The 17,475-nt window shown below is 42.2% G+C and overlaps 1 protein-coding gene across 1 annotated transcript in view; it reads right to left on the bottom strand.

Moving 5' to 3' along the window:
• LOC120564817 (sodium/potassium/calcium exchanger 3-like) overlaps nt 1–17,475 on the bottom strand; it is a 111,815-nt gene that overhangs the window by 9,462 nt on the left and 84,878 nt on the right. The window contains exons 11-15 of the mRNA XM_039810075.1: nt 14,119–14,279; nt 7,109–7,379; nt 5,600–5,766; nt 4,610–4,724; nt 1,215–1,327 (exon numbers count right to left, since the gene is read on the bottom strand). Coding sequence (XP_039666009.1) covers nt 1,215–1,327; nt 4,610–4,724; nt 5,600–5,766; nt 7,109–7,379; nt 14,119–14,279 — 827 coding nt within the window. The remainder of the gene's footprint in view (nt 1–1,214; nt 1,328–4,609; nt 4,725–5,599; nt 5,767–7,108; nt 7,380–14,118; nt 14,280–17,475) is intronic.

Here is a 17,475-nt window from a genome sequence, read left to right as displayed (position 1 = left end):
TTCGCCGCCGGCCTCCTGAGGGGACTCTCCTTCGCCGCCGGCCTCCTGAGGGGACTCTCCTTCGCCGCCGGCCTCCAGAGGGGTATCGCCTTCGCCGCCGGCCTCCAGAGTGTGCTCGCTTCGCCGCCCGGCCTCCAGAGGGCACTCTCGCCTTCGCCACGGCCTCCAGAGGCACTCTCCTTAGCCGCCGGCCTAGAGGGGACGGCCTTGCCGCCGGCCGAGGGGTGCGGCCTCCGCGCCGGCATGAGGGGGTGCGCGCCCCGCCGCCCGGCCGCCAGAGGGGTATAGCGACCGGCGGCGCTGCGGAGACTTCCCCGTCCTGTTCGTCCTCCTGAGGGGGATTCGCCCGTTGCAGACGGCCTCCTGAACCCTCACCGTTCTGTTCGGCCGTCTGAGGGGTTCTGCTGCCGTCGCCCGCCCGCCTGGAAGCATCCTCCTCCGTCGCCGGTCGCCTGTGGGATTCTGCCTTCTCTGTGGCCCCCTGTGCCCCCAGTGCTCTGTGTTTCCCCGTGCCCCCCGGGACTCTCTGTTCCCTGTGCTCCTGGACTCCCTGTTCCCCGTGCCCCAGGACTCTCTTTTCCCTCTGGCCTCTCTCTGTTTCCCTTGCCCGAGTGTCTCCAGTGCCTTCCCTCGCCCTTCCGGGTTGATTTAGTTTGACTTTTTTGGTCGCGTCCCTCCTCCGGGCCCCCTCCTCCCTCCCTGGTTTGTCTTTTGCTCCTTTTTTTTTTGGACATCTGGGATCTGTCCCTTGGGGGGGGGTACTGTTATGGTTTTGGTGTCTTGTCTTATTTTGGTGGTCTGTTTTGTGCTCTGTTTCCTGTTTTATTTTGAAGTCTCTGGTTTTCTGTCTTGTCTTGTCCACTTTACTTCCGGTCTTGTGTTTCCCTCCTTTTGTTGATTGCTCTGCCCTGCCTAATGTGTTTCACCTGTTTCCCAGCCCTTGTGTCACCTGTCTTGTGTTATCTCATTAGTCTGTGTATTTAGTCTTGGTGTTCCCCTTGTCCAGTGTCAGATCATTGTTTGTGTTTGTGTTCGTGAGTTTCATCATTAAATCCTCGTTTTCAACTTACTCCTGCCTGCCTGCCTGCCTGCCTGCTCTCTGCATTTTTGGGTCCGCCATTCCCTACTCCTCCCTGCTACACCTGACACAAAGATTATCATTAACGAGTATACGTCCAGCAGAATGTCCTGTGGCGGAGCTGAGAAGCACTCACGTTGGAGCCGTAGTCGATGCAGAGTGTCTGCAGGGTCCAGGGCAGGCCCAGGCCCACCAGGATGTCAAACACATTACTGCCTATGGAGTTGGAGATGGCCATGTCTCCCAGACCTGATGTAGGGAGAGAAACACTGTCAAGGTGTGTGTATACAGACAGGGGACAAGTCAATTATGACAAGCAATATTGTGCTGAGTCACGCCATTCCTCTTAACAGCATTCCAGCTTTGGTTCACCCAACACAAATAGTGATTTCAACCTCCTGCATGTGTGTGTGTGTGTGTGTGTTTGTGTGTGTGTCAACGGTGGAATGTAACAAAGTACATTTACTCAAGTACTGTACTTAATTACAAATGTTGTGGTACTTGTACTTTACTGGAGTCTTGTCTTTTCATGCCACTCTACTTCTACTCTGCTACATTTCAGAGAGAAATATTGTACTTTTAACTCCACTACATTAATCTGACAGCTTTAGTTACTAGTTACTTTACAAATTATGATTTCTGCACACAAAACACATGTAGTTTATAAAATATGATGTTTTATTATGAATTAAACTGCCCAAAGATATAACGGCCCACAAGTCCAGCTGAAATGATTAGACCATTAAACACACAACTGTTTGGATCCTTTCCAGTTTCTAAATTGTTAGGATTTTTCTGCATTGAGTACTTTTAATTTTAATACTTTGAGTACATTTTTTACAGTGTGGTTGTAAAACTTTTACTTAAAGTGCTCATAGTATGCTCATTTTCAGGTTCATAATTGTATTTAGAGGTTACTAGTGCTGTGTCCGTTGAAAACGGGCTGATTGTTTGGCCTGTGGTGTTGCTGCTTGTAGAATTTATCAAAACCAAAGTGTACCCCCAAATGACTTACAGAAGGACCCTGAACCACTTAATAATATGCAACTCCACTGTATAGCCTATTATCTATTGACTTAGCGTAGGCTACGTCTACATCAGAGGAAGACATAGGCGCCGATTCTGTGGGTGCTCCGGAGTTCGAGCACCCACGGAAAATAGCGAGCACCAACTGAGCACCCACATGTGCCAGACTGCCAGTAGGCTACGTTTATTTCAAATTAAACATTGCAATTGGTACTAAGTGGAGCGTCTGTCATAATGTGATTGGTTATGTCGCTGTCAGTCCCCTGCTCCATATCCTATCCACCAATCACAGCGTCTCTTGGATGAAAACGCCTCCACCCCCCCCCACAGTGTGTGCATGTGCGTTAGGTAATCAGAATGAGAATTAAATGGACAGATTTGTTATTAAAAAAGCAAACCTAATGATGCAAGTGCATCAATGACATCCACCACCAGTGCAGAGAGTTCTTAATTTCCCACGAAGCTGATCGCGGTTGATACCCCAGAATCGGTTACTGCACGCTAGATACAGAGCACCGCGAGCTGCCGGTCGTGGTGCTCCGTCAGGTCAGCGGTAGTTGGGGGTCAGTTAAACTTCTCATCTCCAATCCTATCTGTATTTGTGAGAAGTGGCGCTGTCCTGAGTTGAAACTTTACGGCTTTATTATCAAGTAAATAGTGTGTTTGTGTCGGCCGCTGTCCGTTTCCTAAGGTTCTGAAATGCAAACATGTTTTGACTACTTTTTTTTTTAAAGGGCATGCGCCCGTGAGCACCCACGGAGGAAAACATAAATCGGCGCCTATGGAGGAAGACATTGTGCTTCTATATTTACCTGACAGAGAACATTGCAGAATCAGAATGTAATCACAAAATATCACAATTAAAATGTGAAGTAATCAGACATTAGCGTCATGGACTCATGGGAGTGCGCTACCCACCGGCCCGTTATGAGAGCTAAACAGCACATATCTGCGTTCATCAACCACCAGAACCGGACTGTGTGTGTGTGTGTGTGTGTGTGTGTGTGTGTGTGTGTGTGTGTGTGTGTGTGTGTGTGTGTGTGTGTGTGTGTGTGTGTGTGTGTGTGTGTGTGTGTGTGTGTGTGTATGTGTATGTGTGTGTGTGTGCGCACAGAGAGAGAGAGAGAGAGAGAGAGAGAGAGAGAGAGAGAGAGAGAGAGACAGAGAGAGATGTCTCTTGTCGGATCATTAAGGAATTTAGCATTTCAGCAGAGATGTTCATTCATTTCCATAGTGGCTTGACAGTTAACGGTGAAGTAGGGGATTTGTTTTGCGGGTGAGTCTGATGAAATCTGATGTAGGTTATCTGTCCGGTTCAGCTCTGAGATTTTCTCGCATTGCCAAGCGCTCTGAAGGAATAATCTCCGAGATTAGGCTACGTTATGTTCTGCCAGCTCACAGCAACTTAATACAATAGCAGGAAAAGAGTCAGAGGCACTGATGTGCAGGTAACCTTCCCCCCCCAAACACAGACACACATACAGATACGTCTGGCTTTATAAGATAAATAGCCTGCCTATAAGTGACATCACGCTCTGTCTGCACTTGTTGTAGCTGGTTGTGCTTTGCATGTGTGAGATTCTGAAACGTCCTTAAATTCGGGAATTGTCGTTTGTTTATTCAAAGTCAAAGACCAAAGTAGTGCTACTTTGCACACATTTTAGCTGCCAAAGCTCCGCTGCTCTCTCTCTCTCTGCTCCTGCTTACTGCTCACTCAGTGAGCAGAGGGGGAGGGGCCAGCGGCTAGAGCGGCATAAGCCAATGTGTGCTTCTTTTACCTATATATTTAACTATATCTTTTGCATTTCTTATCCAAACAACGTTGGCACTGCACTTACTTGTGCCCATAGCAAGACACATGTCAAGTTTGAAATCCATCGGACTAACTGTTCGAGAGATATGCGCTTAACACCCAGACGGACAGACAGACAGACATTCCTGAAATTATAGATAGATATCAGAATAGCCATACATCCAACACCATATATTTGTTGTTCTACACATTGCTGCAGCTCCTCTTTTCACCCTGTGTGTCAAGCTCTCTGTTTTAGCTACAGAGTGAGGCATCTCACTTCTGTACCATCTTTGTTGGGAGTCGCACATGCTCAGTACCTAGGTAAGCACTGCTAGCCAGTCAGAAGCAGAGTATGAGTACCACGCTAGCAGCTAGGCGAGCATTATAACGTGTGTTCCAAAGTGACCACGTTTGTCTCTGAAGTAAAGGCTGGACTACAAAAGAGCTGTTTGGAGCAGTTTGTGAACAGTGTTTCTGTTGGAGATGGTAAGTCCCTTTGGGGGGGACTTTGTGCTTTTTCACTTTCACTGCTTTCACTTTTTCGCATCAGCTCGAGTGCACAGTAAGTGTGTGTGTGTGTGTGTGTGTGTGTGTGTGTGTGTGTGTGTGTGTGTGTGTGTGTGTGTGTGTGTGTGTGTGTGTGTGTGTGTGTGTGTGTGTGTGTGTGTGTGTGTGTGTGTGTGTGTGTGTGTGTGTGTGTGTGTTTATACCTTGCCGTGCAACTATAACACTAGCCATGCAGTCTGGGACGCTGGTGCCTGCTGCTAGGAAGGTGATGCCCATGATAACATCTGGAATGCCCAGAGTGAAGCCGATCACAGTCACCTGAAAGCAAACATACTCTATTTATATATATATATATATATATATATACACACAGTACAGGCCAAATTTTTGACACACCTTCTCATTCAATGCGTTTCCTTTTTATTTTCATGACTATTTACATTGTAGATTCTCACTGAAGGCATCAAAACTATGAATGAACACATATGGAATTATGTACTTAACAAAAAGTGTGAAATAACTGAAAACATGTCTTATATTTTAGATTCTTCAAAGTAGCCACCCTTTGCTTTTTTATTAATAAGGGAAAAACTTCCACTAATGAACCCTGACAAAGCACACCTGTGAAGGTAAAACCATTTCAGGTGACTACCTCATGAAGCTCATTGAGAGAACACCAAGGGTTTGCAGCGCTATCAAAAAGCAAAGGGTGGCAACTTTGAAGAATCTAAAATATAAGACATGTTTTCAGTTATTTCACACTTTTTTGTTAAGTACATAATTCCATATGTGTTCATTCATAGTTTTGATGCCTTCAGTGAGAATCTACAATGTAAATAGTCATGAAAATAAAGAAACACATTGAATGAGAAGGTGTGTCCAAACTTTTGGCCTATACTGTATATATATATATATATCTAGTTCAGCAGGACAGTTAATCAAATAAAGACTACAACTGTCGGCGCGTCCACATGATACAAGCCTTCCATGACCGCGCACGCCCCCCACCCCTCCTCCACACAGTTGCTAGTAGCCAAGGAGGACACGGAGGATTAAGAAAACATGATGGACTCTTCAGAAGAGGTCATTATCTTCACTTGAGTTTCTGTGCTACAAACTACAAAAAGCCACATGCAACTGTGACATGTAAGTGCAATTTGTTAGTGTTTGTGAGTCAGAGCAACTGGACTGACCATCCAGACCATGATGTAGGAGAGGCCGGCGATCCACATGGTGGCGGTGAAGAAGGAGACCATAAACCACCTCTCCCAGCGCCGCTTGGCACAGTTGGGCACGGTGAGGAACAGAAGCAGGGACAGAGGCCACATTACTATCCACTTCAGCTTGTTACACGCTCCAGCTGGAGGGAGGACAAAGATAGCAGATAGCATGATGGCTTCAGTGATACATAGCACCAACAACAAACATTCCTTCCAACTTTGGACAACCTCCACTCATTCTGGTCTTCTGTATCTACTACTCAAAAGCCAAAAACAAGCAATGGGAGCCCAACCCCCTCATGGCCATTCTGGGGTCTACAAATGACACTGCTTTGAACTCTGGCAGGGACAAATGTCCAGTGTATCTGGGTACTGTACTGGCTAAAAAAAAACATAAACAAATGTCTGATGCTGTGCCTTGATTTGAGATGTGGCTTAGAGAACTGGGCGAGGTCCTCCATCTGGAGAGGCTTTAGATTCACGAATGCAGGGAGGAGGAGTGTGTTTGATAGGGCATGGGGACCAGTTTGGAAACATTTAAGGGGGCTGAGGGAAGAAAGTGTGGGATGAGGGGGGTCACATACTGTATATTAATACTGTAATAGTGGTAGTTGCAAAGGTCATTTTTCGGTAACACTTTACTTGAAGGTATCGACATAATCGTGACATGACACTGTCATAACTATGACATGACACTGTCATGAACGTGTCATAAACGTTATAAACAAGTCATAAACGTTTATGACTTCTGTCATTAAGTGTCATTCGGTTTTTGTCATGACAAGTTGACATTAAATTGGTTTGGGATGTCTTTGTCATGACAACTTGACATTAACCAGGATGACATTACCAGAAGATGTATTTGTCATGACAACTTGGCATTACATTTCTTTGGAGTGTCCTTATTAAGACAACTTGACATTAAACAGGATGACATTATGTCAAGTTGTCATGACAAAGACATCCACTGGTAATATCATCCTGGTTAATGTCAAGTTGTCATTACAAAGACATCCCAAACTAATTTAATGTCAACTTGTCATGACCAAGACAAGTTCTGGTAATGTCACTTTGATTAATGTCAAGTTGTCATAATCAAGACAACCCAAACAATGTCAACAGTGTCATGTCATAGTTATGACAGTGTCATGTCACGATTATGTCGATACCTTCAAGTAAAGTGTTAACCAGTTTTCTTTCCTCTTTTGACTCCAGGTTTACTCTTTAGTCTCTTAACATAAGTCTTGCTATTTGCTACTGTGCCTCACCATTGATGTATTTAGAATCTGCCAAATAATTACAATCCTATATGTTCTTGGTTGCTGCTGTATTGTTGTAATTGTATGAATAAGAAAATGGAAAAATAATATTGCTTGTATGAACCAGTGCAGTCTGCAATAAACATATTTACAACAAAAAAAAGAAAGAAAACATTTATATTGCCAGGGATCATTTGATTTCAACATGTCAGCTGTGCTGTACCTGGCACTTTGAAAGGCACCAGGGGGCCATTGCTTTCATCTTCGCCCTCTCCTTCCTCATCGTTCTCGTTGTTTTCGTTGTCCTCGTTTTCGTTCTCCGTCTCGTTCCCAGACTCCAGCAGCTGAAGTCGACTCCTCCCGTTCAGACCCTGCTCAGCTCCGCCCATGCCATTCTCTAAGCCCCGCCTCCCCTGAGCCTTGGCCGCCGAGTCAGAGTCGCCGTTAGTGATGCGGTTGACTCGGGTCTCCGTGGTGTTGATCAGTCTCTGTCTCTGGAAGGGATTATGGAACATTATTACATACAACATTAAGCTTTGACTACAATACTTCCATTAACACATTTGGACATTTTGTATTGCTGTTGCATAACATGAATGGTAGTGTGTCAGATCCATTTTTAGTCCTAGTTAACTAGTTAAAAAAACAACAACATTATATTATATTATAGAAATCAGAAAAAAAGCTTCTCATATTTGTCTGAAGCAGAAGTTAAAGGGTAATTTCGTGTTTTTTCAACCTGGACCCTATTATCCTATGTTTTTGTGTGTAGGTGACGGAGGAAGTGAGGAACAACAATTCTTAACATTGCTCCAGTATTGAGCGAGAACCCTGTGACCAGAAGCCACAGACCGGGCTTCAATGTAACCCTATGGGGCAAATGTGCATCGCCAATTTGGTTCACTAAAAGTGCTTTTTTTGCCACTGACAGGCAATTATGGAAAGGATCCCTACAGAGACAGGCCGTTTTAAAATCTTTCAACCAAAACTAGAGTTGTTATGTTTGGAAAAGTGGAAAGACGACCCAAAACAGCTTTTCATAGTTTTATTTTGTTTCTGTTGACTTTGAATGAAGTGTATTTTACGATGCTAAAATGACGGTTTATTTACATGGAGTCTGGTGGCATTAGCGAATACAATTTCGCGGATGTTTTTATGTTTAAAAAAAAGGATCTTACTCTTTAACAGAAAGGTCCACCTCCTTAGAAATCCTTTCCATAATTTTGTCAGACACTTAGAATATTAATCTGCGCTTTTGTGAAGGTAAATACAAGCTGGACATTGCCCTATTAACTTACATTGTAGCTAGTTTCTCCGCTGCCAACTGCAGCGATTTCACTTAATACTGGTCCAATGTCAAAAATTGTTGTTCCTATCAGTCACTTACACAAAAACATAGGAAAATAGGATTCAGGTTGAAAAAAAAACGAAGTTACCCTTTAATGTTCTTTTCTCTTCTTTCAGTCCAAATGTGGTTGTTTGGTTTGGATTTACATCCAGACTGTAGTCTGTAGCCGACAGGTGCTTGAGAGAAAATGTTGGCTGTAATATCCGAAAGAAAATTAACATTCATTTCACTCCCTCGTCTGTGGAATCCAGACAGGGTTACTTAGTTTGTATTCATGCTAAGACTCTGCGTTGGAAGGGATTTTTTTTTAAAGTAACTTGAGGGTAGCTTTGCTGCTTTTCAACTTTTCCCAATTTGAAATAGCTTGTAGCATGTAAAACCACATAACTCAACATACAGTTGATGGCCAAGGAAGTGTAAACACATACAGGGAACTTGAGTCTGGCTTTTTGATGATAGACATACGGCTAAAAACCAGAGCTGCAACTAACAATTATTTTCATTATAAATTCATCCACCGATTATTTCCTCAATTAATTGTTTGGTCTACAAAAATGTTAGAAAATAGTGAAAAATGACCATCACAGTTTCTCCAAGTCCAAGTTAATGGTCTTTAAATGTCTTGTTTTGTCCAAAACCCAAAGATGTTCAGTTTAATATGATATAATATTTAAACAAGAGCAGGAAATATCCATATTTGACAGAGTGAAAACAGCATTTTCGGCAATTTTTCAGCCAACAATAAATCGATTATCAAAATAGTTTAGCGAATGTTTTTCTGTTGATCGACTTATCGATTAGTCCACTAATCGCTGCAGCTCTGCATGAAACAAAATCAACAATGTTGAACAAGATAAAGATAAACATAAGACTACTATGTACAGATATACGTTTGTATATAAAAAAGTGAATATATACAGTACACATACAGTTGTGTTCAGAATAATAGCATACATCACTAACCTCATAAATAAATTTTTTTGGTAGAAGTGATATTTCTACATGGCAAATAATTTACTAGTAAATGTTGTAGAGTCATAGAAAACCAACAGAACCAACAGTCATGACATGCATGCTGCTCATTCTGTGTAATTTAATATGTAATTGAAAGGGGCATGTTAAAAATAATAGCAGTGTTGTGTTCACTTAGTGAGGTTATTGATTCTGTGAAGACACAGGCGTCAATTATGGCCCATATTTAAGGAAGGAAGGAAGCAAATGTTGTGCATGCTGGTTATAGTGCATTTCACACGCAAAATGGGTCATTCCAGTCATTGCTCTGAGGAACAGCGGACTTTGATTAAAAAGTTGATTGAAGAGGGGAAAACATATAAAGAAGTGCAAAAAACTATAGGCTGTTCAGCCAAAATGATTTCAAATGCCTTGAAATGGCATCCAAAGCCTGAACGACGTGGGAAGAAACGGTCAATTACCATTCAAATGGATCGAAGAATAGCCAAAATGGCAAAGGCTCAACCAATGATCAGCTCCAGGAAAATCAAAGAAGACTTAAAGTTACCTGTGAGTACTGTTACGATCAGAAGAAGGCTATGTGAAGCAAAGCTATCAGCTAGAAGCCCCCGCAAAGTCCCATTGCTGTAAAAAAGACATGTACTGAATAGGTTGAAATTTGCCAAAGGACACATTTACTGGCCAAAGGAGAATTCTGTGGACTGATGAGAGCAAAATTGTTCTTTTTGGGTCTAGGGGCCACAGACAGTTTGTCTAACGACCCCCATGCACTGAATTCAAGCCACAGTACTGTGAAGACAGTAAAGCATGGTGGTGCAAAAATCATGTTATGGGGATGTTTCTCATACTGTGGTGTTTGGCCTATTTATTGCATACCAGGGATCATGGATCAGTTTCAATACATCAAAATAATTGAAGAGGTCATGTTGCCTTATGCTGAAGAGGAAATGCCTTTGAAATGTGTCTTTCAACAAGACAATGACCCAAAACACACCAGTAAGTGAGCAAAGTCTTGGTTCCAGATGAACAAGATTGATGTTATGGAGTGGCCAGCCCAATCCCCAGACCTCAATCCCATAGGTGACATCAAAAATAATGTTTCTGAGGCAAAACCCAGTAATGCAGAAGAATTGTGGACATTCCAGTGCAATCGTCCTGGGCTGGAATACCTGTTCACAGGTGCCAGAAGTTGGTCGACTCCATGCAACACAGATGTGAAGCAGTTCTCAGAAATAATGGTTAAGCAACTAAATATTAGTGCAGTGATTCAAAGTAAAGCAAACCCTTGAGTCATTTTTCAGTTTATACAGTAAATGTTTGAGTTTGTAAAGAAAAATGCAAATACTGCTATTTTTTTGAACAGCCTAATATTCCTTTTTCTTCACTTTCTGTAAATGTATAACATAAACTTGATCAATTTTGGTCATGTTTTGATTTAGAATTTAATGTGCAGTGTTCCCAATACACGATATTATGGAATTAAAAGCTATTCAAAGGATTCTGAGCATTATTATCACTTTTTTAAATCACACTGCTATTATTTTGAACACAACTGTACATATGCATACACATACATACACAGATGAAAACAAACAGCTCTATGAGGAGTAGGGCTGCATATGAGGAGAATATGCGATAACATTGTTGAATATTGCAATAACGATATTAAGTGCGATAAATAAACAGATATTTAAGTGTACTCAGCTCTGCATTTCTGCTGCTTTCAGTATTCTGCTAAAATACAACAAATTGCTTGTTAAACTTAAAACAAATGAAAGGAAATCATTTCCAACATTCTTTTAGTGAACAAATTGAACATTGATTTGAACATAAAATGCACCACTAGAAAAAGAATGACATTTGAATGTGCATCTACCAGTTCTGTGAGGGCATTAATAGAGCTGCAAAGATGAATTGATTAATTGACAATTCAATTATTCGCCTAAACTATTTTGATAATCGGTTTGAAAAATTCTCTGATTCTAGCTTCTTAAACGTGACTATTTTCTAGTTAATTCACTTCTCTTTTTTCTGCTATTTTCTTTCAACTAACACAAAACATCTCTGAGTGTCTTTCACAATGTGTCGCAGCCTTTAGCCATGTGTTTATTGCGCCAGTTGATATCGCGATGACGATAAAAAAACGATATATGGGGCGCCTGGGTAGCTCACCTGTTAGAGCGTGCGCCCCATATACAGAGACTCAGTCCTCGCCGCAGCAGCCGTGGGCTCAATTACAACCTGGGGCCCTTTGCTGCATGTCATTCCCCCTCCTTCTCCCCTTTCATGCCTTAAACTGTCCTGCCAAATAAAGGGCTTAAATGCCACAAAAAAAATATATATATACAGTACAGGCCAAAAGTTTGGACACACCTTCTCATTCAATGCGTTTCCTTTATTTTCATGACTATTTACATTGTAGATTCTCACTGAAGGCATCAAAACTATGAATGAACACATGTGGAATTATGTACTTAACAAAAAAGTGTGAAATAACTGAAAACATGTCTTATATTTTAGATTCCTCAAAGTAGCCACCCTTTGCTCTGATTACTGCTTTGCACACTCTTGGCATTCTCTTGATGAGCTTCAAGAGGTAGTCACCTGAAATGGTTTTCCAACAGTCTTGAAGGAGTTCCCAGAGATGCTTAGCACTTGTTGGCCCTTTTGCCTTCACTCTGCGGTCCAGCTCACCCCAAACCATCTCGATTGGGTTCAGGTCCGGTGACTGTGGAGGCCAGGTCATCTGGCGCAGCACTCCATCACTCTCCTTCTTGGTCAAATAGCCCTTACACAGCCAGGAGGTGTGTTTGGGGTCATTGTCCTGTTGAAAAATAAATGATGTTCCAAATAAACGCAAACTGGATGGGATGGCATGTCGCTGCAGGATGCTGTGGTAGCCATGCTGGTTGCAGTATGCCTTCAATTTTGAATAAATCCCCAACAGTGTCACCAGCAAAGCACCCCCACACCGTCACACCTCCTCCTCCATGCCATGTCAAGTATCCCGTTTTGGCCGGGAAAGTCCCGTATTTTACTCTTCTTTCCCGCCGTCCTCCCGTATTAGTATTTTCCCGTAAATGTCCCATATTTTAACCTGCGTTATTAAAAAATAATAATACCCCGGACCCGAGCGGAGTAAAAAAAAGAAAAAAAACATTCCCAATCTGAGCTCTGTTACTAGCCTCGCGATAACTGCCACCTGCAGTAGCTAGCCTACTACAGATACTGTAGGTGGCAGTTGTCGTGAGGTTAGTGTGTGAGGTCAGATGATGAGTGACAACGTGGGGGAAAAAAAGAAGAAAAGAAACAGAGACGGATGATGGACGCTACGACAGAGACGGTGCGCTGCCAAAACTTATGAAGGCTTTACTATGCATTCCCCATAGCAATGCAAGTTCAGAAAGGGTGTTTAGCATGGTACGAAAGATTGGATTGATAGGATGACGTTAGACCACAGAACTGTTTGCGCTCTACTCTCATGTAAAATTAACCGCTCTGGCCCAGCCCACAGATACACTCCTTCCAAAACAGTCTAAAGAATGCAAAGTCTGCAACAAATTTGTACAATACCTCACTAAAGAAAAGTTATGTGAAATTAAAAGAAAACTGTAAAAGAAAAGCAATATGAAATGAAAAGAAGGTGTGGAATGAAAATAAAATGTTAATTTAAAGACAAGCAATGTTATAAATTGTAAATGTTTTCAGCATTCTGCATCAAGTGGTGATTTTAGCTTTCTTGTACACCTGTCTTAAAATGTAAGGGATACTGGAGCTTGGTTGGGGTGGTGGGACCGCTCGAGGTGGGCACCGGAAAATTTCCCTTATTTTCAAATCCAAAACTTGACAGGTATGCTCCATGCTTCACGGTGGGAACCAGGCATGTACAATCCATCCGTTCACCTTTTCTGCGTCGCACAAAGACACAGCGGTTGGAACCAAAGATCTCTAATTTGGACTCATCAGACCAAAGCACAGATTTCCACTGGTCTAATGTCCATTCCTTGTGTTTCTTGGCCCAAACAAATCTCTTCTGCTTGTTGCCTCTCCTTAGCAGTGGTTTCCTAGCAGCTACTTGACCATGAAGGCCTGATTCGCGCAGTCTCCTCTTAACAGTTGTTCTAGAGATGTGTCTGCTGCTAGAACTCTGTGTGGTATTCATCTGGTCTCTAATCTGAGTTGTTGTTAACTTGCGATTTCTGAGGCTGGTGACTTGGATGAACTTATCCTCAGCAGCAGAGGTGACTCTTGGTCTTCCTTTCCTGGGGCGGTCCTCATGTGAGCCAGTTTCGTTGTAGCGCTTGATGGTTTTTGCGACTGCACTTGGGGACACATTCACAGTTTTCGCAATTTTCCGGACGGACTGACCTTCATTTGTTAAAGTAATGATGGCCACTTGTTTCTCTTTACTTAGCTGATTGGTTCTTGCCATAATATGAATTCAATAGGGCTGTCGGCTGTGTATCAACCTGACTTCTGCACAACACAACTGATGGTCCCAACCCCATTAATAAGGGAAAACATTCCACTAATTAACCCTGACAAAGCACACCTGTGAAGTGAAAACCATTTCAGGTGACTACCTCATGAAGCTCATTGAGAGAACACCAAGGGTTTGCAGCGCTATCAAAAAAGCAAATGGTGGCTATTTTTGAGGAATCTAAAATATAAGACATGTTTTCAGTTATTTCACACTTTTTTTGTTAAATACATAATTCCATATGTGTTCATTCATAGTTTTGATGCCTTCAGTGAGAATCTACAATGTAAACAGTCATGAAAATAAAGAAAACGCATTCAATGAGAAGGTGTGTCCAAACTTTTGGCCTGTACTGTATATATATATATTGCAGCCCTAATGAGGATTGTAAAGAATAATATGTGAGTGTGTGTAGAGATGAGTGTGTATGTACCTCATTGATAAGCATGCGCGAGGCCATGGTGAGGCGGGTTCTGGGGGAGAAGTGGCTAGTGATCATGATCCTCATGCCGGCCTCGGAGAAAGACAGCTGGTGGGGGTACGCAGACAGCAGCTCGTCCACCATCAGCACCGACGGCTTACAGTGGAAGTTAGCTACAGAGAGAAATCACACACACACACACGTTCATCTGACTGCAGTGCTTATTGTTCAGTCATCAGTCAAAAATCATAGGAAAGTGATCTTATTAGTTTGGAACAAAAGACAAAATTGTGCACTCTGCAAGAGCGGGATATTATTTACAGAAAACAAACGTTTCGGTCCGGAGGGACCTTCATCAAGATTATTTTAAAGCTATAGTGTGTAGTTTCTGTCTCCCCCATGAGGAATTCTAAGTAATGTCAACAAAACTGTCGGCACGTCCACATGATACAAGCCTCACGTGATCGCGCAGCACCCCCCACCTCTCCTACACGCAGTAGCTAGTAGCCAAGGAGGACACGGAAGATTAAAAAAAACATGATGGAGTCTTCAGAAGAGGTCATTATCTTCACTTGAGTTTCTGGGCGGGAAAGTCAACGAACGCCACAATCTTCTGAACATAGCCATACTGAGAAATACAGAGTGTTGTGTGGAGCTGATAGTCTTAATTAGCTTTGTAGCAACTCATTTGGCAACGGCTTGAATGTAACGGACGTTCATTAATGTAAAAAAGTTACGCACTAAAGCTTTAAACAACAAACGCAACTGGACTTAAAATCGGTTCTGTGAAATGAAATGGATATGTTTAATTGCAATAAACACGGAATGGATATATGTATTTGCACACATGGAAACATGAATCCAAGTATTTTTTAGAGGTTAAGTGGCAACAAGTTAAAACATTTTGGGGTCACTGTTGTGACTGCTAGAGCAGGGCTTGATGTGTTTCTCTGTCTCCCAGGAGTTCTTAAGTTCTGGCTGTGAACCTCGCACTGTCTCTCTCTTCATCCAGCCGGCACCATGCTTTTGTATAGTCGGCCTGGTTAATAGTTTTCATTCATTGTTACTTTAACATCATCCCCTGTATATTTAGTTATCTTTGTTACGCCACTATGGTGTTGCATAGTTTGTCCACCAGAGGGCGATCTACAATGTTCCTGTTGGCAACACTCTTCTTTTTGTTCAAAGGACTTTAAGTTTCATGTGTTAAGTTACGCATTTCTGGATTATTTTTTTATATACATATCGGCCGATATATCAGAATATCGGATTTTTAAATCATCAAATATTTGTATCGGTATCGGCCTTAAAAATCCTTTATCGGTCGGGCTCTAATATTCAGTGAATAAATGTTAAACCTTTTAGTTGCAAACCTTATATCTCTTGTCTTTTGTCGTGGCTCGTGAGCCAGGTCATGACACTGTATATTCCTGATAGGGATATGCAATTGTTGTATGTGGTATTGCAATTAAATTAAGATAATGATTGCCTATATGAATGTGAAATGTTGCACAAGTGACACGTGTGTTGATTGAGAGATACTCCCATTGAAAAGTGATTGTCTATTGTCCCACACCTGGGATCTCAGAATGGGAGGGGCAAAATATATTTAAGCCCGGTTGTGTTTGTTGTTTAAAATACTCTTGATGAAGGTCTGGAGGGACCCGAAACGTTTTCTGTAAATAAACGGTGATGCCAAAGCAAGAGCAGAGCGGGGGATTTTTTCCTTTGTTCCAAGTTGATGATATTTTCCAATGCACCTGCACAGAAGAATTTCTGCATGTGCGATTTGTTTCTTCAAAAAAGTTAACATCTTATTAGTGAAAGAAAAAGCAGCTTTACTCTGTGAGCCTCCGACTGGGGAGGGGGCCTGTGTATGTGTTTGAGTCTGCTTGCACTGCTGACCTTAGCTTACGAGCTAATTAGCATTTAAACTGACTCATCCTGCAGGTGCGTTTTCAAGCTGTTCAGTGTGCTACAGCTGATTACGGCTAATTAGCTATCTAGCCTGAAGAAGATTTCCACTGCGTTGCAAGAGAATGCACCGCTGAAAGTTCTCTGCTAAGACCCTCGAGCAAGGCCACCCCTAGCATGGGATAGTCTCGTGTTGGCAACTGTGCCTCGTTTTCACCTTCTCAAACAAGCTTGCGGTGTCAGGAAACAATTTCAATTTATCCACAGGGTTCCACGTTTGGATGTGATGGCAGCATTTTTTCCAGGCCTGAAATGTAAAAGATCTTGTGTTTGAAGGCTCGCAGCAATGTGCAAACAGTATGAATTCCACCCACAGCTCCCCTTTTTTTACTGCGTATTAATTGCTGGAACTGTTGCAGCACCAACATTATCAATGTCAGCCATGGTAGGTTCATGTGACCATTTCCCAGAGATGAGGATTCGAGTTTGAGACTCGGACTTGACTTGAGACTCTTCCTCAAAAGACTTCATACTCGACTCGCACCCGAGACGCACTGCCACCGTGTTAATTATTAATCTCGGCTGCAAACCAGTTACAGCTTTATTGTTGATCACATAACGTTACAGTTTTATTTAGTTAACGTTACACTGGGTGTGAGAGTCTGGGGGATGTGTTGACAGTAGTTTATAGGCTGTCAGTAGGTGTAGATGCAGTGCACATTACATGGTTGTGCTTTGTAAGTGAAAAATAGGTTAGTTATTCCCTTCAGCAAAATTTTCCTAATTCCCTGAATAAAGCATTCTTGGTGTTTTTTGTCATATTGCAATAGCCTGTTTCCACTGATTATATACCAAACAACTAATCAAAGCTGATACTGTATGATAATCGATAAATGAGTCAGAATAACATATTACATGCTTTGAATTCCCTATATATATATATATATATATATATATATATATATATATATATATATATATATATATATATATATAAAAGAGAGAGAGAGAGAGAGAGAGAGAGAGAGAGAGAGAGAGAGAGAGAGCTACGCAGTGTTCTGAGCAGCCTGGATGGAACGCAGCAGGTGATACAACACTTTATAATCATGAGAGACTTGAGACTTGACTTGGACTCAAGCTCAAAGACTTGTAGCCTCTCTGCCATTTCCCCTTAAGGCTATAGACCCAATCACAATGTTTGTTTACTATAACTTCTAGGTACAAAACTCCTGCTTCATGTACATACAATTTAACAGCGCTGAGCAAACATGGGTGAGGAACAACTGAATATACTCTCATCTCATTTATCTAAAACGCATGTTTGATGCTTTCATATGTCAACACTTTGACTAACATTAGGTTGGAGATCTAATTTACCTGTTGGGCCTCAGACTAAAGACCACCCAAACTAGCAGTCAGTCTGACCGGCGGGGACATGTCGTTGTTCCTACCGCT

This window comes from Perca fluviatilis, chromosome 1, assembly GCF_010015445.1.
Source record: "Perca fluviatilis chromosome 1, GENO_Pfluv_1.0, whole genome shotgun sequence".
NCBI lineage: Eukaryota > Metazoa > Chordata > Actinopteri > Perciformes > Percidae > Perca > Perca fluviatilis.
Note: the sequence above shows the minus strand (reverse complement) of the source record. Positions and strands in the feature narration are given on the sequence as shown.